We start from the raw sequence: 25166 nt of genomic DNA, 5'->3' as shown, positions 1-25166 counted from the left end.
TGCAGCTGAGCACCCCACACTCCTCCCCACAGCTCTGCCCTGCGCTGCCCAGCAGCCCTCAGGAGTACAGCACTACGAATCCCTCTGCATGGATCTGCAAGCAGCCCACATGCCAAAATCAGCATGGTGGTCTGGGGATGAGAGCCACCAGTGCTGTGAGCCTGGAGTGCAACACAGAGCAGAGAGGCCTTCCTTTCAGTGCCAGCACTGGGGGACATGGGGGGCAGCTCTGTTCTTTCCCTCTCCTGGGCCTAGGACTGCCCACACATCATCACAGTGAGCTTCCAACAGTGCTGCCTTTGTTCCCAGCCTGCACACACCGGCACTGCTCCGAGGTGGGAGAGAGCACAGGAAACCCAAGGAGAAAGGGGCCACACCGTGTCAGCCACAGACATCACCCATCCCCATGGATGTCACCACGGGCGCTGTGAGGGGAAGGCAGGGACAGGGATCAGACACAGGTTCTTAAGCTCTAAATTCAGGCTGTGTCTAAACACTTGGCACAATCCAGCAGCATTATACATTTTGGTATTTACCCACTTGAAGAGCAAATACGACACTGAAGATCTAGGCTTTGCTGCATGTGAGCGGTGAGCTCAGATCTGAAGACAGCGCCAACTCAGCCCCAAGGAGCTGCCACCGTCCCTCCGAGCCCTGCAGAAGTCTCAGCTTCCAAACTCCTGTTTAGCTTTCCTGAGTCCCTGCTGGCAGCACAAGCACGAGCTGGGCTGCTGCTCCACTCCCCTCGGCCTCCCGCCAGCTCCTGCATCAGGATGTGCTCATCCTCTGACTTCAGAGCTGCATTACTGCCTCATTAAGCAGCACACCCATCCCATTACCAAGCCAATACCCCCTCGTCCCACACCAAGAACCACAATTTTCACCGAAGGACCGGCGCTCCCAACCTTCTGCAGCATCCCACGGAAGATGTGGGAGAAAACATACAGAATCCTTCAGAAAGAGGCATCCAGAAACCCAGCACGGCTCGGGCTGAGCAGCACAGAGTGTTCTAGATGGTCTGAAGGCTTGGCAGGGCTCGAGCGGCCCCGCACAGCCCACAGTCCTGCAGAAGTCATGGCACGGTTCCTAGGAGCTGTCTGATGAGTCAAGAAGTCCTGTTGTTCCACTCGCTGCACAGCCTGTGAATTAGCCAACCCTTCTCTTTAGCCTGCCCCGGAGCTCGGGGTGCTCTGGGCCCCATCCAAATGTTGTGTAAGCTGCTGAAAATCTATTTAAAAAAAAAAATAATAATCACTTAATCTCCAGAAACACTATTTTGGAGGAAGGAAAGGAGGAAAGATGAGGCTGTGATGGCAAATAGTTATCTGCTCTTCTCCTGCACCCTTTGTGCACATGCAGCAGCTTCATCTCCATGGACACCCCCCAGAGCAAAGCCAGCTTTCCAGCTTCTACTTTCCAAACTGCTTCTCCCCCTCCCTTCTTTCCTTCCCCCTCTATTTCTAAATTCAATTATAGCACAGCTCTCTCAGCAGGGGTCAGTGTGGAATAAGAATCGCCAGAGTTAATGGACATAAGACCAAAAAAAGATTAATGCCTAAATGGTTTCAAAAGTTGTATGATGCAGATTTCATTAACATTTTAATTGTAATGTATCTTTTTAATCTTCTTTCGCACTAATGGTTTTATAGGCTTCAAAAAAGAACAAAACTGCTGACAACAAAAATATCAACACACCAAAATTAACAGACGGGACTCAGGGCTGTAATGGGAGATGAATGAAAGGCAGAAAACTGTGCTAATGATGCATTAAGAGTAGAAATTGTACTTAGACAAGTGTCAAAATTTCCGCCCTACCATCACACGGTGCAGCACACGGCTCCCATGGGGCTGAGCTCCAGCAGAGACCGGGGGCAGCACTACCAGTGCATGCACAGATTTATTAGGAAGGCGTGCTTTGCACATGGCAATTCATCTCGTTTCTTCCTGGTGAGGTACTGGAGCCAAGGGCTCAGAGAACAGCAGCAGAATCTCTTCTCTCATCCCACCTTGCTGGCTTTATCTCTTGCTTTGCACGCTCAGGTGCTGCGGCCACAGCAGCTTTCAGACATGGGAAAAATGTAGTTATAACACCATGCAACACTCATTCTTAAGCAGCAGACAATTAAACCCAGGTGGTGATGTTTCATTAAGCACAGGCATGTGTTTGTGCCCGTGTGCCAGGAGGGGGACGCACAAAGGAGGAGGTGGCTGCAGAGCAGCAAGATGAAGTTCCCCACAACTTTTCTTTGCACAGAGCAGCGACCAAATGACACCCTGCAGCTACAGACACAACGCAAAACCTACAGCTGTACTTTGCAGCCTGTTCCTTGGGAGCTCCCCAAAGCCCGTGAGAAGGGATGAGATTAACCAGAGCGACATAACCAACAGCAAATCACAATAGGCCTGAGTTTGTAATGAGAGCAACAAAAGGTAACACCACAGCACTCCTTGTTGCTCAGGCTTGCTGCTATGCAGGCTGCTCCAGCTGCTGCAGACTTGAGAAGCACCCCGGGGGATGCAGGGCAGGAAGAGCCTCCTTCTGTGGGTGCTTTGCACCACAGCCTGCAACCTCAGAGCAAAGCCCCTGACTGCCTCCCATGGTGTACATGCTCCCTCCTCACCTTCCCCCAGCACCTGGCCATTGCCTTCCACGTGGGGTGCCTTGAAATGCCAGCGGTGAATTTATGCATCCTAAACCTCTTCAAAGCGTAATCCCTCCAAAGCTTAGCACCCTGAAAGCACAACGGATGGAAACATTATCACCCCTTAATTTTGCCGTTGCCGTATCACCACTAAACAGCGTCTTTTACGACATCCCTGCAAGGAATTATGGCATTTCCAACCCCTGCTCTTGTTTTTCTAATGCCTCATATAATCGGAGCGTAAATGTTTGTCCTATGACAGCGAGAACTGGCATGTAAAATATGTGCCCCCACACAATATATATAACCGAGGCTGCCATATGCTTCCCCAGTGGATATCATGATACGAACGCGCTCGTGGAGCCGCGCCAGCGCTGGCACAGGCACACAGGACCCTTTCCACACAAGTGTGCTGCCACCGAGCCCACGAGCCTGACGAAGCACCAGCACTGCTGCCCTTAACTCACAATTCTCTGCACGCACCTCCCCTCGACAGGCCACCAAAATTCTGTCTGCAGGCACCCGGGGATGGCAAACATCTGGCTCTGCTCCCCGGATCGATAGATCCCAAAGAGCCCTGATTGCTACAGATTGGATGCTGCAAAGAAAGAGGATTTTCCTCCTCCTGCTTTCGCACATGATTAATAGGTCCTGGTACCAGCTGGATTGCTGCGGGGTCGGCAGCGAGGTGAAGAGCCAGATCTCACCCCAAAGCCTATATAGGGGTGCCCCACAGAAATACAGAATGGCCTGGGTTGGAAGGGACCTCAAGGATCACAAATCTCCAACCCCCTCGTCACAAGCAGGGCCACCAACCTCCCCATTTAATACTAGAGCAGGCTGCCCAGGGCCCCATCCAACCTGGCCTTGAACACCTCCAGGGACAGACCTGGAGGCGGGCAGCCCCTCAGCACCGAGCACACAGCCATGAGCTGCCCTCCCCACTGACCTGGAGCACCCTGACAGCATGGGAGCAGCACCCATAGCAAACCATTGCATGGGGAAGAACAGCCTGCCCACTCCTGCCCAGCACTGATTGCCATCGCTTAGAAGTTTAGAAATATATATACATACATATATATGTATATTTTCTTCTGGAAAGTATTTCCATTCGTGCAGCCTCCGCGTGCTGGTTTGGTGTTGGAGGGGAGTTAGTGGCTGCTGAAGCAGCAGCAGTGATTTCTCCCCCATCCACCCACCTACAGCAAAAAAAATGCACTGAAATATTTGCCTCCATCCACGGGAAAGGAAACATAAAAACGTCCCCGAGATGCAATTTTTTTTTTTGGTATTAGCTTTTAAAGTCTGATTTGGGGAAATCTCTAAAACACCCAGAGCAGGAGCACAGTGAGTGCTGGGAGCCCCGGGTGCCGTTCTGCCCAGCCCAGCCCGGCGTCCCTCCATCTGTCCATCTGTCTGCCCGTCCGTCCCGCTGCCCTGAAGCCTCCACGTGGCGCAGGCAGTCCCGCAGGATGAGCATTATTACCTCTGTCCCCATTTAGGAGCAATCACATGACAAAAATGAGTGCAACACCGCGCAGCTGAGCGGTCCCAGGGGCTGCTTGGCCCTGCCCAGGACCGGGCCGTTCTAACAAGTTTTCCCTTCACAGCAGCATTTGTGGGTAGAAACACTGCACGATTTAAAGGGTGTTTTTTTTTGTTATTTGTGTGGTTTTTTTGTATTTTTTTTTTTTTAATTTTCTGTTCTGCCTCCAAACATTTGCTTAAAAAACAAGTCGAACTTAAAAAAAAAAATCGCTAATGAATCACAGTTCCTAGCAAATGAGCAATTGCAGTTGACACAATGAATTATGCCCGAAGCAAGCTGGGAAGCATATTTTGCAAATGATCTCATCCACAGGCAAACCTGGCATGACACTTGATTTGCTAAAAAAGACACAAAGGCTGTCAAAATTCCTGTCACTTCACAAATAAAGTCAGGTAGAGAAAACCAGCAGCCTCACCCTCCTCAGCATGCTTAACCTATTTCTCAATTTCTGCACTGACTTGATTAAAAAAAGCCCTGCACGACACACACCCTAGAGGTGTTTCCATCCCGAGGAGCAGCAGCTCAGCCCCAGTGGCAGTGAAGCTGTGGGTACAGGTGCTGGCAAAGCCGTGCTGGCTGCAGCAGGACGCAGCGCTCTGTGCCCATTTGGTGCTGTAGGAACTCGCCGTTCAGTTTAATTTCCTCCATGCTGAATGCTTGAATGAAATGAAAGAAAATGCAACTAGAACCAAAGAAATGTGGGAAGGAGAAAAAAAAAAAAATAAAAATAAAAAAAGCAGTGACAGCACAGCTCTCTTTTCAGTTCTCTGCCCTTCAGCATCACCGGACCCATTCCTCCCAGCCCACTGCTACAAAGCTGCCCGGCTCACAAAACCTGGGCTAAATCCAAACGTGTGGCTGAAGCCTCATCCTAACCCCATTTTGTCAGGCCCGGGTATTTTTAAACACAGGCATTGTACCAAACAGAGCAGCAGCACGGTCGCATCGCCGCTTCGCAGGGCTGTTTTGCTATGTTTATCCACAACCCAGTGGTTCCACACAATCCTTTACAAAGCGTGCTCCTATCGCATCCGAGCGCCGGGCACCAATTTAAGTGCTGTTATGTCAATAAAGGCAGCTTTCAAATAAAGTCTGTATCTGCAGCACACGCAGCCCCGCGCCGGCCCTCCCGAAGGCCTGGCAGGGAAATCTGACTTTATAATAAGACGCTCTAAAATAAATATTTCCATTCCAGAACCAGAGGGTTTGCATCCTGACTCGGATGAGCACAGCCGGGTCCGGAGGTTTCTCTGCAGCAATTCCTCTGCAGTGCTGCAAACGGAGCGGCCATGGGGGAGCACAGGGCAGAGCCGGCCCTGATGGGGTGCGCTGGAACTCTGCAGGGCTCCAACACGTGAGGATTTTTCCTGCCAGGATCACTTTAAGCAGCCTATGCAAAGCTCAAGGAAACCCTTCCAGGCTGCGGACCCAGTGGTGATTTTAGGGAGGCTGTGTTGGGCCATTCTGCAGCCCACCTGAATGTGAAGTGTGAGTTGTACCACACTGCCTGCCCTTAACAGGATGGCCCAGGTTGGAAGAGACCTTAAGGATCACGAATCTCCAACCCAGCCCCACCACAGCAGGGCCACCAACCTCCACATTTAATACCCGATCAGGCTGCCCAGGGCCCCATCCAACCTGGCCCTGAACCTTGACCTCCAGGGACAGGGCATCCACAGCCTTTCTGGGCAGCTTGTTCCAGCTCCTTGATGCCACATGCAGAGCACCTGGTTCTGCATTTATTGCAATCTGCTTTCTCTCCACCTAGCCAAAATATTTAGCAAGCGTTGGAAGTTTCCTTCTAGAGATTTCAGCCTGAGAAACCCCTTTAACATCCAGATATCTCCATTTTAGTCCCACAGAGCCTTAATTCTAAGACCTCTACAGGAGAATAAAGGAACGCGCGGTGCCCAGAGCTGCCTTCAGTGGACGTTGGAAGGACATCCACTCTGAGAAGGAGGAGGTCAGGATCCCTCATTATTTCATACCTGCTCCTTGCTGCAGATCAAACTGCTGTTACCTGCATTGCCCACATTTATGTATGCTCTGTCCCATAAGTGACACACATCCAGCTAACAAGCAGCGCCCAGCTCACTTTCTTCCTTCAATCTGCAGGGACGGAGGGGTGAGGGTTCTCCTGCAGGAACCCCGGGAGCACACAGCTCTGAGAGCCCCCATGACACAGCCCTGCACTCCCTGGGAAGGCAGCAGGAATTCAGCTTTGTTTACTGCTTTCAGCTCCTACTACTGTTTAATATTTCAGCCGGGGAAGGTGCAGCAGTGTGCCAGCGCGTCAATAACGCAGGACACGAGGCAAACACTTGGCAGGCAAGGAGCACATCAAGCCGCCCGCAATCTCACAAATGCCTCCTGAAAGGAGGAAACACACAAGTGAATATTCAAATTAATGACCCAGCACGTAATGGAGACTTCGCTTTAAGTGATTCTGTACTTTGCCGCTAATACGTATGGGCGAGCCCGGCGCGGCGGAGCACACAATGTACCGCTGTCATTTTCTTTCCCTACAGCAGGGAAGATGTTTAGAGAAGTCCTTGACATAGCGAACGCACTTTAACTACCGCCCGCCGCAGATCGCCGCGCACCCCCGGCCCAGCACCGGGCACGGCTCCGGCTCGGACCCCCAGCCGGGGGAGCCGCGTGCGCCCGCCGACCGCCCCCACCCCCACCCCCTCGTCCCCTCCCTCTCCAGGCCTCCGGTTCCGTATCCCGGCCGCAAGGATGGGGAGAGGACACCGGGGAGGAGACACCGGAGGGGGACGCGTTGCCGAGGGCGCAGCGCGGGGCGGGGGAGCAGCCGGCTTAGCGCACGCCGCGTCCCGCAGAGTCCCCCGCAGCCCCGGTTCCGGCTCTCAGCCCCGGTTCCCACCCCGCAGCCCCCCGGGCACAGCGGCGCCCACCTGCGGGGCTCCGGCCCCATGGACGCGCGGCGCGGCGCTGCTCGGCCTAGCGGCGGTGCCGGCTGTGGCGGCGGTCCCGGCGGCGGCAGCAGGAAGTGATTCCAGCGGCTCCTCACATGGACTTTCCCTGACCTCGCCCAGCAGCGCCGGGCGCCGCAGACAGGCGGCCCCACCGGGCCGGCCCCGCCGCGGGGGGGGGAGGAGGAGGAGGTGGAGAAGGAGGGGGAGGAAGAGGAGGAGAGGGGCGGGGGAGGAGGAGGGACCAGGGCGGCCCGGCCGGGGGGCAGCGGGCGCGGGAGCGGCTGCGAGCTCGGAGCGGGGCCGGGGGGCGCTTCTGGGTGGGAGAGAGCGGCATCAGCGCCCCGCTGCTACCAAGGGTCCGTTCGGAACATTGATGTAGAGGCAGAAACGGAAGGAGATAGATAGAAAAAAAGAAAAATCACCCAGGGAGGTGGAAACGGTCAGACTCGAAGCGCGCTGTGTCGGTGGCACGGAGCTGCTATGCGGAATGCCGCTGCGATGCGGAACCTGCCGCGTGTAGCAAAGGACAGAACGCAGCGCAGCAGCTCCGGCTCACGGGGGGCAGCGGGACCCGCCGAGCTCCGCGTCCTGGAGCCGCGCTCCCGAGCCCGACCTTCGCCCAGCCCCAGCCCGCAGCGCTGCCCCGGCCCCCCAGAGGAGACCCCGCGGGGTTCGGAGCTGCGGGAAGGGCACCGCGTCCCTCCCGATCCTCTGCACCATTCCCCCGCCGTCAGAAACCTGTGGAGCATCACACACAAAAGCGGGATTACCCGATGCGGCACTTGGGGAGGAGGGCGAATTTTCATTTCAAATGTTACTGCCCAGCCTAAAAAGCCTCGTTTTGCTTTCTCGTGTCTCTAAGCCCCAAATATTGAGATCGGTGAACCTATTTGCGCGATCAAAGCGAGCAGCGTTAGCCCCGTGTCTTCTAAATAAATTTCAAAGGGATAACAAAAGCCCCTTGAAAGTGTGAGCCTCTTTCTGTCTGCTTTGCATGCACGATTGTGTCAGAACTTCTTCGGATCTGGAAGTTTCTCTCACGCATTCATCATTTTGAGGCTGCCTTAAAATCTGCAGAAAAATGTCCCCATATCTTAAAAACCAGCATCGGATGCTCAGAGCTGCTCAAGGCTGAGAAATTTCATTAGCACTCGACACTTTAAAAAACAGTGTCAGGTCAGGACAAACACATTTCCTCTGCTGTAAAAGATAAAATCTCTTTTTTTTTTTTTCTTTTTTCTTTTTTCTTTTTTCTTTTTTCTTTTTTCTTTTTTCTTTTTTCTTTTTTCTTTTTTGAAGTGATGTATGAGAAATATGTCCCAAACTGCATTTGGACATAAAGCAACCGTGCTCTTATGAAGATGTTAACACCCCCTGCTCCTCTCCCTATGGTCTCGCTGAGGACCGTCAGCCCTCCTGCACCTCCTCCATGCTCCAGCATGTTCCATCGTGTTCCAGCATGTTCCACATGTTCCATGGGTGCAGTGGGGCTGCAGGGGCCATCAGCCATGGGATGCGTGCAGGGCATTCCATTGGAAGCAACGTGTGCTCACCTACAGCCCAGAGAGCATCCTGCTCCCCTCAGCCACGGACTTTACAAACATGATCTGTGATGGAGAAAGGAACATTTCTTAAGCACCATTTGATGGCTTGCTATAGCTGCAGGGCCTGAGAAAACATGTTTATTTACTACTGTGCTGAATTTAATGCAAAAGATTGGTTCGGAGAGCAGAGGAGACAAAATAGGCAGCATTTTCCATAATGTCTGCAAAGTGATTTCAGGCTGACGAAAATGTTTTCTTTCTTTCTTTCTCTTCCCTGAGCTGCTTTTTTTTTTTTTTTTTAATCAAGCACTTCAAATTGAAGAACGGCTTGAGGGCTGAAAAAATCACTTGATAAAACACCCAGCACTTCCATTCGTGCAGGAGATGTGCTACGTGAGAGCAGTGTGGCAAAGCAGCAGAGGCAAAACTGCAGGGCATGGCAGGACCACACCAGGAGCCACAGACTGCATGCCTCTGAACCACACTCCTCAGGCACGGTGAGGTAACATCACACCCATCCTCTGAACAAACCAGGGAAGGTGGATGCACTTTATGGACACGTGGCTTCCTGGCAAACCCCACAAGGAAATGATCCACCGATGTGTCCAGTCCTCATCCCTCGCTGTGTGCTGCAGGGCCATCTCTGCACAGTGGAGCAGGAAGGGACCCTGGAAGTAATGCACAAGTTTGGAATTCTGCAGGAGAGCTGCTTTGTTAGACCTTCAGAGCGCTCTGAGAACAGGAAGGCTGCCTCGTTCAGACACCTTGTTGCAGCTGGAACACACATTCTGTTTGGAGGCAGAAGTGTTATCTGCCTGTACCAATACACAGAACCAGTTCTTGTGTTGAGCTGTGAACTGCGATGCAGGCTGGAAAGGAGAGAAAATCACCTGCTGCCAGGAACCTTCCCTGCATGGCACACGTAGCTGACACTCCAGCGTAACTGGTGCTCATATGAGAAGAGAGGGCACAACAGCTGTATTACAGCCGTACAGAGTCTGCTGGCATTAACACACCGTCAGCAAGCTGCAAAGCAAAATACATCTCAAACCCTCACTGACATGTTCTATTCATTCATGGCAGTGTGATGTGCCTGACAGGGGAGCTGGGGTTTGCTTTGAAGGCATCAGCACAGCCAGCACAGGGCCGTCCTCCAACACTGCCCTGCATGGGGACAGCCCTTGTGCAACAGCCAGCCGAGGTGGCACAACCAGATTGCAATAGCTGCTGACTGCTCTAAGCACAGCTGCTTACATCAGGCAGGCAGGCTCAGCACAGGCAGCTCACTTTGACACACGGTTGGCACCGTGAGAGCGGCGTCTCTTATGACTACAGCCACGCTCATTGTTTTACATGAAGATGATTGGGAATAAGTTAAAACAAACAGAAATGGGAGTGTCTCCAAGGGTTTGCATTGTCCTCGCTGAGCTGGTAGAAGGTCGCCTGTAAAAAGGCTTTGCTGGTTTGTAAATACAGAAATCCTTGAGCTCCCATCGCGAGAATTGCTCCAGAAACTCCCTGGTGTTGCTTCTTTCCTTTCTGGACCTCTGGAGAGAGGAGGGGATGACAATAACAAAAATAATGCAGCATTGGCCTTTTTAAATAGGCACTCCTTCTGTAATGGTTCGGTGACTGCCACCCGTCCCAGGAGGCATTTTCCCTTTGGTTAACTCCCATCCCAGGAGCCGATGCCTGCTGTGCTGCTTTTCTGGGCCTTGTGCTGGAAGGAAGCCCCGCAGCTCCGGCTGCTGCATACAGCCTGCAGGCACCTCTCCCAGGAGCAGCATTAAAATATATTTTTCAGAAAAAAGATCTCCTTTCATCTTGAAGATGCAAAGTGTTGGTGGATAGGCGCTGCTTCTTGTAAATGATCCTGGTGGTTAATTGCTTTGACTGCTCAGAAATTGTGTTTAATTTGGCTTGGCACCATCCGCAAGATTAAAATACCTTTGCTTTCAGATACTCCTTCTGCACGCAGGGACCCAGCTGCTCGACTTTCCCTGAGCTGAGTGGAAGGATGCAGCCCTCAGCCTGCTGCCCAGCCCCAGCCTGCTGAGCCCCCCAACGCCCTGAGCCCCAGCAGCGGCTCTCCTCCGTCCCAGGCACTCACCACTGCTATAAGAGGTCTTTACAATCCCTTCCCTGGCATGCCAGAGCTACCTTAGAAAATACACTTAGCTACAATCAACCCAACTTCTCCCCAGGATAAATGTTCCGCGCCATTTGTTCTGCAGAGCTGATAGAGGGCTTTAAAATGGCAGCTAAGGCACAAAGCAGATCGCAGAGATGACCTCTCCTACCATCCAGGTGCATTGCACACAGAAGATTTCCAAAACGACTGCTGCTGAAGCCAAGCCAAAGCTCTCACTATTTTCCACACAAACAGTGTGATCTTATCATGGGAGCCATGTCAGGGCCCACACATTGGCACAGATCCTTCACTGTTGTTGGGAAAATCTCTATTTGAGGAATTGCAGAGTAATAATGGTAACTCCCAAAGTGTTGTTGCTTTCTCAGCACAGAGCCCAACCCAGGCACAGTCAGCACTCAGTGCATAGGGCAACCTAAGCGATGCCACCACGGGGCTGCCTGGGCAATGCTGTAAGCAGTGAGAAAGCTCCAGCAGCCTGAATCTATGGGAAAGCAGACTTCAGGCTATCCATTTTCAAGAACATTTCCCACAATAGCTTTGAGAGCTTTTGTTTCCCATTGTCAGAAGACTAATTTCTGACAAGGTCCTCATTAGCAGCTCGGCAGCGACGCGACATCCCACTCATCCATCGCCGCAGCCCAGAGCTCCTTGGGGTGCTGGCAGGACGGATTCACCACAGCCCCCCAAAGGAATCAGAGAGCTTTAGCCCAGAAAGCATGGAAAAACCCTACTGTGATTTACCCACACCCAGTTCAATAAACATTAGATCTGGTGGCATTTGTCGTTTTTTTCATCGCGTGCTCGATTACGGCTTCAGTTATTGCTCAAATGACATCACTCCTGGCACAGGGATTGATTGATTTTTTAATGAATATTCATATGGCATTTCAGCCAGGAGTAGGCATTAATATTCCAAGAAAGAAGAATGAAACGTACATCCTAATTTAATGAATGATTGTAAATATGTATCTGATGGATAATGTGACGATAAACATTTGAAAAGGCATCCATAGTCACCTCTGGGCCTTCCTTGGGAACAAAGGATGCAGGCAGGGCAAGCGGGGTGAAGCCAAGGTCTGACTGGGCAACTCCATGGGGATGCTTTCAGCCCTGGGGTTCTGCACCCGTGCCTCCAATGACTGAGCCATGGAATGATTGCTATTACGTTATATATATGGACAACGCTTCCTGATCGAGGGTGGTGGTGGGGCTGCAAGTGATGGCAGCGAGCTGCTGCCTCCAGAGCTCCCCAGTGAGGAAGCAAGAGTCAAAGAATGGAGAAAGCAGGGAACTCTGAGTTCCTGTGTCCCCATGCCACAGCTCCTCTGCAGAGCCCTGTCGTGTTCGAGACGCCTCGCCATGTCATGAGTCGCAGGCAGCGGTCCCCACACATACATATATTTGTCAGACACTCTTCAGTAGTGTCCCTGCTCCGAGTGCTGATGCTCTGTGAAGGCAACAGTTGTAGTGCTCAGAGACACGCAGCAGGCTCAGCTCACACTGGTCCCAGCCCAGCAAAGCGCTACGGCACAGACGTGGCACATGGCTGCCCAGAGCCCACAGCCATGCATTTAAATACACGTCTGGTCCCGTGGGGATGGCACACACCTAAAGCATCTCCTGGAAGAGAGGCTTAAATCAGGGCATCGCCATCAAAGTCGCCGAGGTGACAGGCATGAAGGCTATTTATACCCGGCGGCTCTCTGTTGTGCAAGGCAGAGAACAGCCCCTTCTGCTGACACAGCACAAACGCCTCATCCCCACGTGAGATGGAAAAAAGCAATACCCGAAATTCGCTGCAACCTTTCCAGCACTGCAGCTACATCTGTGCTGAAATCCCCCCCTGGATTGAGGAGGAGCAGCCGGGACCCCAGCGGTGCTGAACTTGTTTTTTCTCCCCTCTCCAATCAAACCAACCACTTGCTATTCCTCTCAGTAGCTGGCAGGGAGGAAAGGTACCTTTGCAGGCCATCTCTGCAGAATGTGAGCTAAGAGAGCAGCCAAGGAAAATGGCTCAGTTCTCCCCAGCTCTCTGGATTGCAGCCCTGCAGCCAGGGCCCTTGTTTGCACATCACAACGCGTGGGACTGAGTTTGCCGATAAAAATATATACAAAGTTATGCTTGGTATGGAACAAGCAGGCAGTAGCTGCTGAAGACTTCACAACATCCTGCTGCTGGCTCGCCTCCAAAATACCAAAACAAAACAAAATTCAGTTGGCATCTCAGCAGATTGAAGCAAGTTTTCTTTTTGCAGCAACTGCTGAACAAACGTTTCGGTGCTGTGCCACCTCCCCCGCCCCTGCCTTCTCCCCCGAATCATGTGCTGGGAGGATGCAGAAGATGCTCAAGGTCGCGGGCGGCAGCGCTGAGCTCTCTGCTGCCAGCCCTCACAGGGCCCCACGGACCCACAACACTGGGATCCTAAGAGCTCAGCCCAGGGATGTGGGGCACAGGGAGCCCACCAAGGAAGTGCAGCATGCACAGATCAGCATGTGAGCCCTTGTGCTCAGCTTTCACACACAACAAGCAACCCCCTCCTCCCGCTGCTAGCCCAAACCTGCTGCTCAAAGCCAGGCTGGGAAAATCCTGCAGCAGCAGCTGGAAATGAGGGACTCAAGGATTTGACCTCATATTTCTTGTGCCACACACTAACTCTCGTCGGTGTACATCTTCTCAAGTCGGTGTACATCTTCGGTATGAATGTGCATTGCAATTTGACCTTAGGGGCATCGCTTTCAAATGTTTTATTTATTTCCCCAAGAAGAGTTTTGTTGGAGAAGAACACAAAGTGAAATTCTGACCTTGCTAGAAGCACTGCCTCCAGCAGAACCAGTGTTTATCCAGAGCCATAATCAGGTTACAGGTTTTGGTTCAGCTCCTAGCTGATGCTCCACGCTCTTGAGGAAGGCACCACAAACCCTATAGCTCTTTTGTGCATGCCCAGCATTCCCAAAGAAGGAAAAAAGCAGCATCTGTCCCTCCCTGCCCTCTCTGAGAAGCAGTTACGGGCCTTGAAGCGTGAAATTTGTTTGCCCTCATTGTAGCACACTGCTAACAAGTTGTTACCGATCATAAAAATTATCCTGTTTTCTCAAAACCAAGCATTCATCCCTTTCTGAAGGCGTTCACAATGTGTGAACATAGGCATCATTTAAACAATCTCTGTGGAAACAGAGCCCTGCTATTGCAGAGCGATGCACAGCCCTGCTTTGGGACAACCCCACTTCAGGGGTGCAGTGCTGAGCGTTGCCTGGCTGTGCTCAGCCCTGGGCAGCAGCCCCCCAGCGCTGCCATGGCTGCTCTGCAGCCTTCACAGACTTCACACTCTCTTAGTACAGTTCTTAAGCAGTACATTGAATGCTCTCAGCGAAATGCTGCCTTCTTCTGTTTATTTGTCACAATTGATGCTCTGGTGAACAATAAATGGGGAATGTGTTGGCAAATCAGTGCCACCAGCTTGGTTTGTTAGGAAGGGCTGCAGCACAGGAGAACTGCCGGACCCTCAGCGCTAGAAGCTCAGCAAGCTCCCCAAATCCTGAAGACACGTGAATCTCCCCTAAGCTGCACCTAGCTTAAGCCAGGAATTTCCATGGGTTTTGCTAAGGTCTCACCTCTACAATGGTGCCTGTGCAACCATGCAGGCTGCTCCCCTTGCCCCGACACGTTGCACAACGCCACGCTCTATGCCTGCCTCCAGCCAGCTTCACACAGAGGAGAAGGAAGTAACAGTGCCTGTGTTGCTCACAACTGTAAGCAAACACATTTCCAAGAAAGTATTAGGCAGCTTTCATCTGAAGTTTACACACACACACACAAAAGAAAAAGAAAAGAAAAAAAAAGAGAAGAAAAGAAAACCTTGGAAGAATTTTTCTTGGCGTGGAGCATTCTATGAAATTTAGATTTCAAGTGAAATGCTTCCAGGCAGGGACAGAACAGAGCTCTGTGCCCTGGGCCCTACCAACACCCTGGAATGTGACCAAGTGCTGCTCCTTCCCTTGAGCTCCTTCCTGCAGAGAACAGGCACGAGTGGGTCCAGGGCTGCAGCAAAGCAGTGGCAGCTTTCCTGATATGCAACACTGCAATTTATGCTGTAAACTGTTGCTCAGTTTTGGAGGCAAAAGGAGATAACACTCCTCTGGAAAAAAAAAATATCTTTGCCCATCTAAATTCTCCCCATTACTGAGCAAATGGTTTTGCAACAGCAAATTTATTCCTCCGCGTCTCCGGTGCTCTTTTTTGTTTGAAACAGCCCCAAACAGATTGTGATTTTCTCTAACGGATTCACCATCTGGGAGATTTTTTCATGCAGCTCCTTTCCTCAGGGGGAGCAAGTTACTCAGAGGGGGATTCCCAGCGGAGAGCAGGATGCAGAGGGATGGGTGGTTCATTTAATTAGCATGCATAATCCCGACGTCCTTACTCAGGCAGAACTCTCAGCAGGGCCAAGGGGAGGCCGATTTTGTCTTCACAGAGGAACCAGCTGAGGACTTTGCTATTTGTCTCTCGGTGTTACACACGGCATTTTCCACGTGAGGGAGCGTTGGCCCTTGCAGGCATTGGGGGCCGATTTACTGCAGCCCCACAGCTCCATCCCACAGCACTGCAGTCTCCTGCAGCGCAACGGGGGATGTGGGGAAGAGGCCCTGAGGACCCTCAGCTCAGAGCAGCACTCAGCACAGCATGAGAACTGCCCAGCATCTTAAACCAAACACTTTTCACCGACTCATTAGTGGACAGAACTTTGCTTTGAAGTGACATTTTCTGGGCACGATGAGTGCTTTGAAGCAGGAAGACAAAATTAGCGCAGAGAGTTGGCAGGTGAAGAAATGAGAGGGGTTTTTTTGTGTTGTTTTTTTTTTTTTTCCCAGGCAGCAGAGCCGTCCAGGAGCTATGGAAACCTTGTTTGGCTAAATACAATCATGGAAAGTTAACAAGGCTTCATATTTTCCAGCAACTCTTCCCCAGAACAGCGTGCTATCTGCGTGTGCTAGAGCCTCCAGAACAGACAAACCATTCCTGGAAGTAAACGTGCCACGCTGCTCTCTGTGCCTGGTAATAGATGCTGTCTCCTACACCCCCAGAGGGAAAGAAGCAACACCAGCAACGAATGAGAGCCCTGGGAGGAATCACAGCGAGCTGTTAGCTGGGCAAGGCCTTAAGGCAAAAGCTCAGTGCCTTTTTGAGAGAGGAGGAGCCGGGCTGCCCCCACATCAGAATGGTACCAGCATCACAGGACTGAGCTGCCGCTTTTTCTTCGTAAACAATCGATGCATCAACATGTTATAAAAAAGATACGTTTAATGTGGGTGGCACATTTCACACGGGATTTAGCAGCACCCCAAACACCAGCTGTTGGCAAGTTCTGAAGAGTTAACGAGGTGAAACTCCAGCACTTCAATGGCTAACAGGTCAAGCCACCTTGCCACTGCAAACCACTACCAGCCCACACAGTGCAGATGGACAGCTGGCACCTGGTGGCTCTGGGTGGGCAGGGGTGCCTGGGGGGCTGCAAAGAGCAGGGCAGAGCTGGCACGTGTCTGGGGGACACGCTCCCCCAAATCCATGCTTCCAGGTTTTTTCCTCATTACTCTTAACCCCGTTTTTAGCAACATTTAAAGCCCAAACAAGAAAACAAACCCAACCACACGAAAGGGAACAAACTAGCTGCTCTCATTGTCCAGGATGGAATCAGTGTGAAGGAATGCCAAAAGGAATATTTCAGAACATTTTAAAGTTACAGCCAGACAGCAAGACAGGAAGACAATGTACTTCAGAGCCGGATCTATCCCTTCCAGCATCGACTTTTGGAAAGAGCAGAGAAATTCCCAAACATAAAGGCTCCCAGTGGGGCACAGTTTGCAGGTCCCCACTTCACAGGATGTTTCTGGCAAGTGACAGTATTGGCCACTTGTTGGGCTCTTGAAAAACAGAAAGCCCATCTCCTGCCCCTGTTTTCTTCTTTGTTGTATTCCAGCAAGTTGTTCCTGCCCCCCTTATTAAAAATGCCAAGTTTTTCAGTGAAAAGAAATGGGGAAAATAAAATAACAATTAAAAATAATTAAATAAATATAAAAAAATGATACTCCATAGCAATGACCCAGCATTGCCAGCAGCCACATCTCTGACTGCTGCTTACTGTTATTTGCACGTGCTTAGCACTCCTCCTGCCCTGCTGCAGTTTGTGCTGGTAAGCAATTCAGGGAATCTCAGCTGCTTCAGAAAATATATTTTGGCAATGCAGTCCTGAAAGCTTAAAAAAAAACACCCTCAAAAACACCAAATTTAAATTCTGAATCATTACCAAGATCTTACTTATTCTGCGATCTCCTGGGGATGCTGTGAGGTTTAATTAGCTCTAGTTGGAAAATGCTCTGAAGAAGTGCAGTAAAGGTGCCAAATGCTGCTCCACTCACAGAGATCTAAAATGTTCAAATTATTGCATCGTAAAACAAATCATTTGAAAATTAATTCCTCTTCCTTGCCAGCATGACTTCAAAGGGACCTCATTTCCCCCACCAGGCCAAGAGCATCCAACTGCCCGAGCACTGCTTGGTGTCCGACCGCTGCTAACAGCCAAGACTGAGAGCACTTCCAACTTCACATTGCCTCCGAGGTCTCCTCAGTTATTTAATCTTCAAGTTGTACATTTTTGTGGGCAATCGCACTCATGATTCAGGGCTATCTGACTATACGTTAGGCTGTGCTTGTAAAGGAAGAATGGGGAATCCTCTGTCTTGTAAGCAACCTATCCCCAAGCTCTCTTGGCAAACACCTGCAGACTTGGCAAACACTGCTTTGTGGTGAGTTGATGAGGATACCTACTTTTTCCTTCGTGTGTTCTGTAGAAACTGAAGGCAGAGGGCAGATGGGCAGGCTGCACAACAAGGCACTGGGGTACAACAGAGCCTGTTGGTTGGACACTGCTGCAGGAGCAGGCAGCAGCCAGAACAGGCTGGGTGAGGAGCATTGCAGCACAAATCCCCCCTTCACCCACTCAAGTCACTCAAAGTAGAACAAGGTCCTACCACCACACCTGCAGCCTGTGCTGCTCCATCTACACAGGACAGCTGGCACCAGGGGGCTGCTGGGTGCCTCTTAGCACACATCAGGCTGCTTGCTGGCAGCTGCAGCTCACGTTTCCTGCAGAAATTCTCCAGCATAAAGTTGCACAGTCCATACAGCCTGAGCTGTAGCACCCCAGCTGTACTGGGCTGGGAATTACTGGGAACTGCCCCTACCTGCAGGCAGGCTGGGACCTGCAGGACATCAAGGCCCTGTGGACCACAGTATGCTCCCAGAACAGAGCTCTGGGGAGCTCCACAGTTACGAGAAAACTTCCAGAAACTGCAGTTTGTGGCATTCATGATGCCAAGACTTTCTTGCAGAAACAGCCTTTGGTTCCCACAAGGCTAATCTAAAGTCCACAACCACCATTGTCCATCATTTATTCAGCTCTATGTGTCCAGTTTGCATTATATTACACCAGTACTGTAATGGTTGATAATGAGATAATTTCTGGTTTTGCTTCAACTTCAGACAGAAGCTTTCCTATTTTGCATCTGTAAAGCTACAAATCAGAGTATGTGAGAGAAAGGCTTCAACATGCACACAAATACAGGCTGAAGCACTAAGTGTTCTCTCCTCTGTGCTCACTGATTTTGCCCTCAATCCACTCGCATCTCAAACTAAAGACAATCGGGGAATGGCCACGTATTTCCAGTCTTGCTTATTTCATTGCAATTGACTCCAGCGATTTCAGGGGAGAAAGGGAAAAGGATCAAAATAAAACTTAGGCCAAGATCTGGTCTGCTTAACTGCCTGCAAAGGAACGATCCAAAAATCTCAGATCAGGACCAGTGACACCAAGCTTAGCGCTTAATTCTCTTCTTCAGCTGTGAGGAAAGTTGTCCAGTGACACCACTCACACTGCAGCAAGGATAGGAGAGAAAGCTGTCTGTAACTGTGCAGAACAACCACTGCCCTTCAGACTGCGCCCTCAAGCTCTCCCAGGTCAGACAGCCTCCTCTCATCGCTGTCCATAGGACAGAAGTGCATCCATGAGAAAACTGGAACCAAGCAACTCAGGGAAGAGTGGGACCAAACACCAACATCTAAACCACCACAATGGGTTTCCATAATCACTGCAAAATGATAACAATTTTGCTATGACTGGGAATTTCAAGACATTTTCATGACACTGAACACTGCTCCCATCACTCCAATGGATTTGTTCTGCTGGGGTAGGACTCAATTACTTGGCATTAATTGCCTGAAAAGGACAAAACCATTCAAAGCCATATAATCACATTAAAGTGGACAACATGATACAAGTGGGTTGAATGCAAGCCTTGCGTTAATCTAAAAAATAGTATTAAGAAAAAAAAAGACAACAAAACCAAAAGCACAACAGTCTGTTGAATTTGGCCCCATATTCTTAGCTGGGAATACGCAAAATGCAAACTACATAGAGAAAGGACAGCACTGGTCTGGTAGAATACATATTACATGCCCGAGATACGAAGGAATGTTTTCAGAAAAAGGGTAAGGACTTTTTTCCTCAGAGTGTGGGCACGAGATTTTCTAGATCCTGTGCTCCAGAAAATGCACTGCCTTTCCCATGCCTACAGGAATACAGGAACAGCAGCAAGGCAGGCTCCTATGGACTAAAAGAAATGGATATTAACTCGCACTATGCAAAGAATGAACACCCAATCAAGTGTTGCACTTTGATCATCAAGATGGCACCTTAACCCTTACAAAAAAAAAATAATACAAATTCCAGAGACAAGTACATTAATTTATCAATAAGAAGTAGCACTGATAAATAAATTAATTTATATAAAAAAAAAGAAAAGAGGATATTGACAAATTCGGGGTGGAAGAAAAGTCACCTTCTTAGCCCACATGCGCTTGTTTTTATTTACATATCCACAAATACCATGAAGCACCATCCCAGCCCCCCCACTAGCAGCATGGTCACATGAATTCCATAGATGAGCAGTTCATTCATGAGGCTGAAGTCCACTCGCCTTCGCCCCAGTAAGAGGAGGATGATGGAGAGTTTGTACTGGAAACGCAGAAAGATCCGGATGCCAAGGTACTGAAGGCAAAACAAGATAGAGAGTGCCACCCAGAGGATGGAGGTAAACAGGCTGCAGCTGAAGTACAGCAGGAAACGAATGAATCCGTACATCCATCGGGATTTGAGATAGATGTCAAAGTTGTTGTACTTGGTACGCACCAGGTGCGTGGTCCGCACCGGGCCGCAGGCTGAGTGCAGGCAGGTCGTGTGGGGGCCGTGGAACGAACGGACCCGGCGGGGGATGGGGATTACAGGCATCAGGCACCCCACCGGTCACCGAGTCCCAGTGCAGGACTTACAGGGCACATATCAAACGTCAGCCATTAACACGGAACGGCCCCGGCAGCCTGGGAACGCTAAGGGCTTGCTGAATCGCCAGGATGGAAGAGACCTGCAGGAAGGCAGAGAAGGAAGACAGCGTTGAAGCAGCCCCAGCAGGAGGGCACGCAGCAGGGCTGGCACTCCCCAGCCTGGCAGTCAGGTACAACTCTGCCTGCAGTTTACCCAGGCCAACGTGCAGAAATACAATCGTTTCCACCATCACCAAGTCAGATCCCCAGAAGCAATGCAACCAGTAGCATCCGAGCGGCAGCGCAAGTTTCAACTGGTTACAAGTTTCACAGTGCTGCTAAAGGAAGGAGGAAAGCTTCATTCAGGGATTATGGTGGCTAATTCACAAGCCTTTCTTAATCAAACAGCAGCCCCCCAACAGTCCACCCATGCAAAAGTCATATTAATGCATGTGTTTGGATCTTTGCAGCTGTTTTGCCTTTACAAATCTATCTCCAAACACTTTTTCAAGTGAATTTTACAGCACAGGCACAGTGCTGATCACACATCTCTGCTCATGCCAGAACCTGGCAAAGCTTCACCAAATAAACTGAAATTAATGGAAGGTCTCACAAGAACAATGAAGCAATCATGTTTTTCACACCCCACAGGATGTACCTCCCCCTGCTTGGATGAGCCCTGTGGTCTCGCTGTCATTGCATCCAATGGCAAGGCAGCATTTCAAAGATAGCAAACAGTTTATTTCTCCTTTTGTGACCTGCAGAGATAAATATCTCAATCTCGTGGAGTGTTTAGGATTTATAATCTCAACATCCTTCGCACACTGCTGTTATCAGAGTGATGAGCAGCAGCCCATTAGCTGCTCTCTGCTTCACCCCAGGCTCACGGTGTGCCAAATTCCGGGAATTATGAAATAACAATACATGCATCAGATCATGCTGAAAACAACAGGGACTTCCCAGCCTGCTCACACGCCCAGGCATTCAGATTCTTGCTGAACGTGAGATCCTATGACTGTTAAAATTAAAATCAGAGTAACTTAGAAGTTACTTCAGTAATTTTTACTGGCCCCAGGTTCCAATTCCTTTCCCTTTGTTGCAGAAATCTGTTGGCTCTATATGAATTGCACTGATAAAGAGGAAAGTGAGTCAATGTATGAACAAAGAATTTTGGAAATTGAGGTCTGTTCTCAAATATCAAAGATATTCTTGTAGTTTCAAGTGCCTCTCTGCCATAATTTCCTGCCTGTAAAAAGGGAACGCTAAATAGCTCAGAAGTGTGTTACTAGAAGGTATTTTGCAAGGCACATGAAGTGGATAGATGCTAATCTGACACTGCTTCAAAAAACAACAGGTTTTTTGTGCCTGGAGCATGCAACTGAACAGCACAAACACAACAACAGCTCTCAGCGAGACCACACCTGTGTAACAGAGAACAAACCTCACTTGCATAAGCAACAGTTTGCTCTGGGGTTAACAGCATGCCAACTCCATGTCTGGTTTCTGTCTTAAAAGAGGAGTTTTGGTTATCTCTGATAAAACCTTCAACAGGTGAATGTAGGAGACCTCAAACAGCTCAGCTGCAGCAACTCAGGCCTTCTGAACAGCAGCAACTCACTCTCATTTACCGTGCCCACCACATAAACAAACTCTGTCAGGTTGTTGTCCTCAGATAAATACCAAATACCAACACTATCGCAGCCAAAAGCAGAGGGGTGTTGCACAAACAAGAAACTTTCAGGAACGTTACATTGTAAATGATGCTGTCATCCACCCAGCAGAAGGTCGGAAGTTCGCTGCCGTTTCTGGGTGCCACTTAATTCTTGTAACAAAAGAGTGAAGTTCTCCTGTGGCATCTGGCCTCCTAGGAAGAGTAAAAGAAATCGCTAAGGTGCTTCAGACTCACAACATTCTACACATGAATTGATCTAAAAGATAAAAGGAGAGATTAGTTTTCAGTGTGCTCATTTTAAGTGTTAGGAAGTTCAGAACTACAAGGCTTCTCCCCAGATATGTTTAAACCCATCAAGATTTTAAGAAGGCTCACATGCTCAGTAATTTACGCAGCACAGCTCGCTGATACATGCTGAAAAAATCACCTAATTGTATGCAGAGCCAGAAGCACAGGCAGGGATGGGAGAATGAGGGCAGAATTACAGGTAACGAGCTCAGGTCTGTCACTTCCTTTGTCACGGAAGCTGCTCCAGTATGAAACAACACAGTGCACATACACTGCCAGCATACAGAAGCAGAATACATAGAAGCAGGCCCAATCTACGTGGAAGCGATGCATCCACACAGCTCGGCACCATCTCCAGGGCCTGCTGGAAGGCACAGCGCTGCGAGGCCGGGCACGCAGCTACCTCGGCCCCAGCCGTGCTGCCGCCATCCCGACAACGCGGGATGCCGAAGCGCCGCCGGCCGGTGGGCTTCAGCTTCAGCCCGCCTCCCTCCGAGGGCTCCCAGCAAGGTGAGGGCCAATGACAAATAAAGGTGAGCGCCGACCGAGGAGCGCCAGAAGGAGGAGAAACCCAAACTCCTCCTCCATCGCACCCAGCCCGCACCGCTCGGGAAGGGGCCGCGCTCCGAGCCCCGAGCCCGCCGCACCGGGGCGCGGGCCGCCGCTCGGGCCTCCTTCGGCCCCCGGCCCGCCCTCAGAGCGCGGCGAGGCCCCGGCGGAAGGCAGCGGCCGCAGCGGCGGAATGAGGCCCTGCCCGCCGCCTCCCCCCGCCCCGGGGCACCGCCCCGCGCTCACCGTCCTGCCCATGGTCTTTCGTCGGGCGGCGGCCGCCGAAGCCTGGCGTCCCGGGCCCGGGCTGAAGGAAGGCCCGGGCCTACGGGCGGGCGCCGCACCGCGCATGTGCAGGGAGCGGCGGCGCTCCGGTTTCGGCCGGTGGCGGCGGCGGCGGGAAGGGAGCGGCCGGGGCGGCGCGCGGAGATGGCGTCATCACACCGCGCCACGGCCGCCGGAAGCGGGAGGGCGCCGCGTCGCTCGGGCAACGCGCGTGGGGTGGTGGGGGGGTGGGGTGGCTTCGGGGCGCTGGGCGGCACCGCCAGGCCTCGGGGCGGGGAGAGCGCGGCGGATTTGGCTGCCCGCGTCGGTACGGAGCTGCCGTTCCTGTTCTGCCGTCCGTAGGGCCGATGGCGCCTCGTGGAGCCGCTCGGAGGCGGCGGGCCCGCGTTGCTGAGCGAGGCGAAGTGACAAAAGCCGCTTCTGAAGGTGAATCCGGCCTTCAGCGCTCACCGGGCGGTGCTCCGCAGGGCGGCTCGGCCCGGAGCCGCTCGCATATCGCGGCTTACCCGGCTCTGGGCTGGGCTGAGTCCACGAGGTGCAGGAACAGCCGCGGTAGGGAAATCTGGGGATTGTGAATCGGTGATAATAAATAACCTGCAACACGGGTTGCAGAACGGGGACGAGGTTTCTCAGAGTCACCTTTCAGGGCCCAGAGTGAGGCTTTGTGGTCACGTGTGAGATCCCAGCGTGCGACGTGCACCACAACGAGGGCTTCTGGGTGGCCGAAAAGACACCAAAAGTTCCTTGAACACAAACAGGAGGAGCCCATTTAAGAACCAACACAATGAGACAGAAATGTTCTCCCTGCTGTTTCCTCTTAGATTTAATTAGGGATTACTTTCTGTAATGGAAAGAATACAAAACTTTTTTTTATTGGCCCCTTGCCCCGCTTGCTCTCTAGGCATTACCACAGTGGAAAAACATTAAATAATCATAACTCAAGCCATCTGCCAATAATAAGACATGCTGCATGGCTCAGGCGGTTGAAGGCACCCGGCCAAATCCCTCCTTGCACGCCAACCGTCTGCAATGTGCTCCCCTTGCTCCCCCAGAGCATTTTTGTTCTGCAAACACAATGAGGGGCCCGGAGGCAGGGGATGAACATCAAGGGAGAATTACATCCTAACAAATTGCCCTTTCTGCTCTCCCACGTACTTTCTGGTGGGAGGGAGAAGGGGAGGTGCGAAGCCGATGCGTTTTCCCAATAGCATGAAATGGGAACATCTGTTTGGTGACTGAGATTAGCGTGAGAGCCACGTCTCATTTATTTTCCTCTACTGTTGCCTGTAACAGGGAGCCAAAGATGGGAATTACAGCCCAAGAAACAGCATTATGAGGGTACTTTGGTCTCACCGGCTCGGAGAAAGATGGGGATGCTGCTGAATGCAAGTACTGCAAAGAGGGGGCCCTGGTATCCTGCAGAAATCCCCCCAGGTAGACAAAGCCTTCCATGGCCTTCAGCAGCACTCAAACACCTGCACAGCACAACCCCAGCATGTGTGCACGGGGGGGGGGGGGTGACTCCTCAGCGTCAGTGCCAAGACCACCCCTTTTCATTTCTTAGGTCAGGATGACAAAAAGCAAGGCAGCAGTACTCAGTTTTCAGCCTGAAATACGTTGACCTGCTTAAATGAATACATCTTCATAAAAAATACGCAGTCCTTGGGGCAGGCATGAATTGAAGCTTTGACATTCGAAGAGGTAAAAGTCTGTGCTTCCGCCCAAAGAGAACCCGCCCCCAGCACTCCAGCAGGGCTCTGGGTTGTATTTCTTTCCCGTGCTAATTTTACTAAAGACACAACTCATATTCCTGTTGATTGAACAGTTTGGTGTTGACAGCATTGAAGATTTGTGGTGAAACTTATCATCAGCACCGAGAGCGGGCCATTAGTACCAGTCACAGTGGCTAGCTGCTGCTGATATATTTTATGGCACGCTCCAAAGACAAACATACACATTTATATGTCACTTGTTGCAATATAAATGCTAACTTGTACTTCTTTCAAAACTTTTAATGAATTGTACACATTTCACGAGATTTACAGCGTGAACCAAACTGCTCAAAACATTCCTTTAAACATATTTGTCACTTTGGCAAAAGAACAACAAAAATCTGGAAGGTATTGTGTTTAGAAATAAATCACAAATATATGCATCCTAAAGGAGTTTATTT

General features: G+C 50.9%; 1 protein-coding gene across 1 annotated transcript; it reads right to left on the bottom strand.

Annotated features, from left to right (window-relative positions):
- Positions 1-19747: 19747 nt before the first annotated feature.
- Positions 19748-20167, bottom strand: TMEM250 (transmembrane protein 250; the record flags this gene model as incomplete). The annotated part of the gene is made up of 1 exon (XM_079544543.1): positions 19748-20167. One exon carries the CDS (start codon positions 20165-20167, stop codon positions 19748-19750), a length of 420 nt encoding a protein of 139 aa, XP_079400669.1.
- Between the last annotated feature and the right edge of the window lie 4999 nt (positions 20168-25166).

This window comes from Tetrao urogallus (genome assembly GCF_951394365.1).
Source record: "Tetrao urogallus genome assembly, chromosome: 19".
NCBI classification, from domain to species: Eukaryota; Metazoa; Chordata; class Aves; order Galliformes; family Phasianidae; genus Tetrao; species Tetrao urogallus.
The sequence above is the reverse complement of the archived record's forward strand: the minus strand, read 5'-3'. Positions and strand labels throughout refer to the sequence as shown.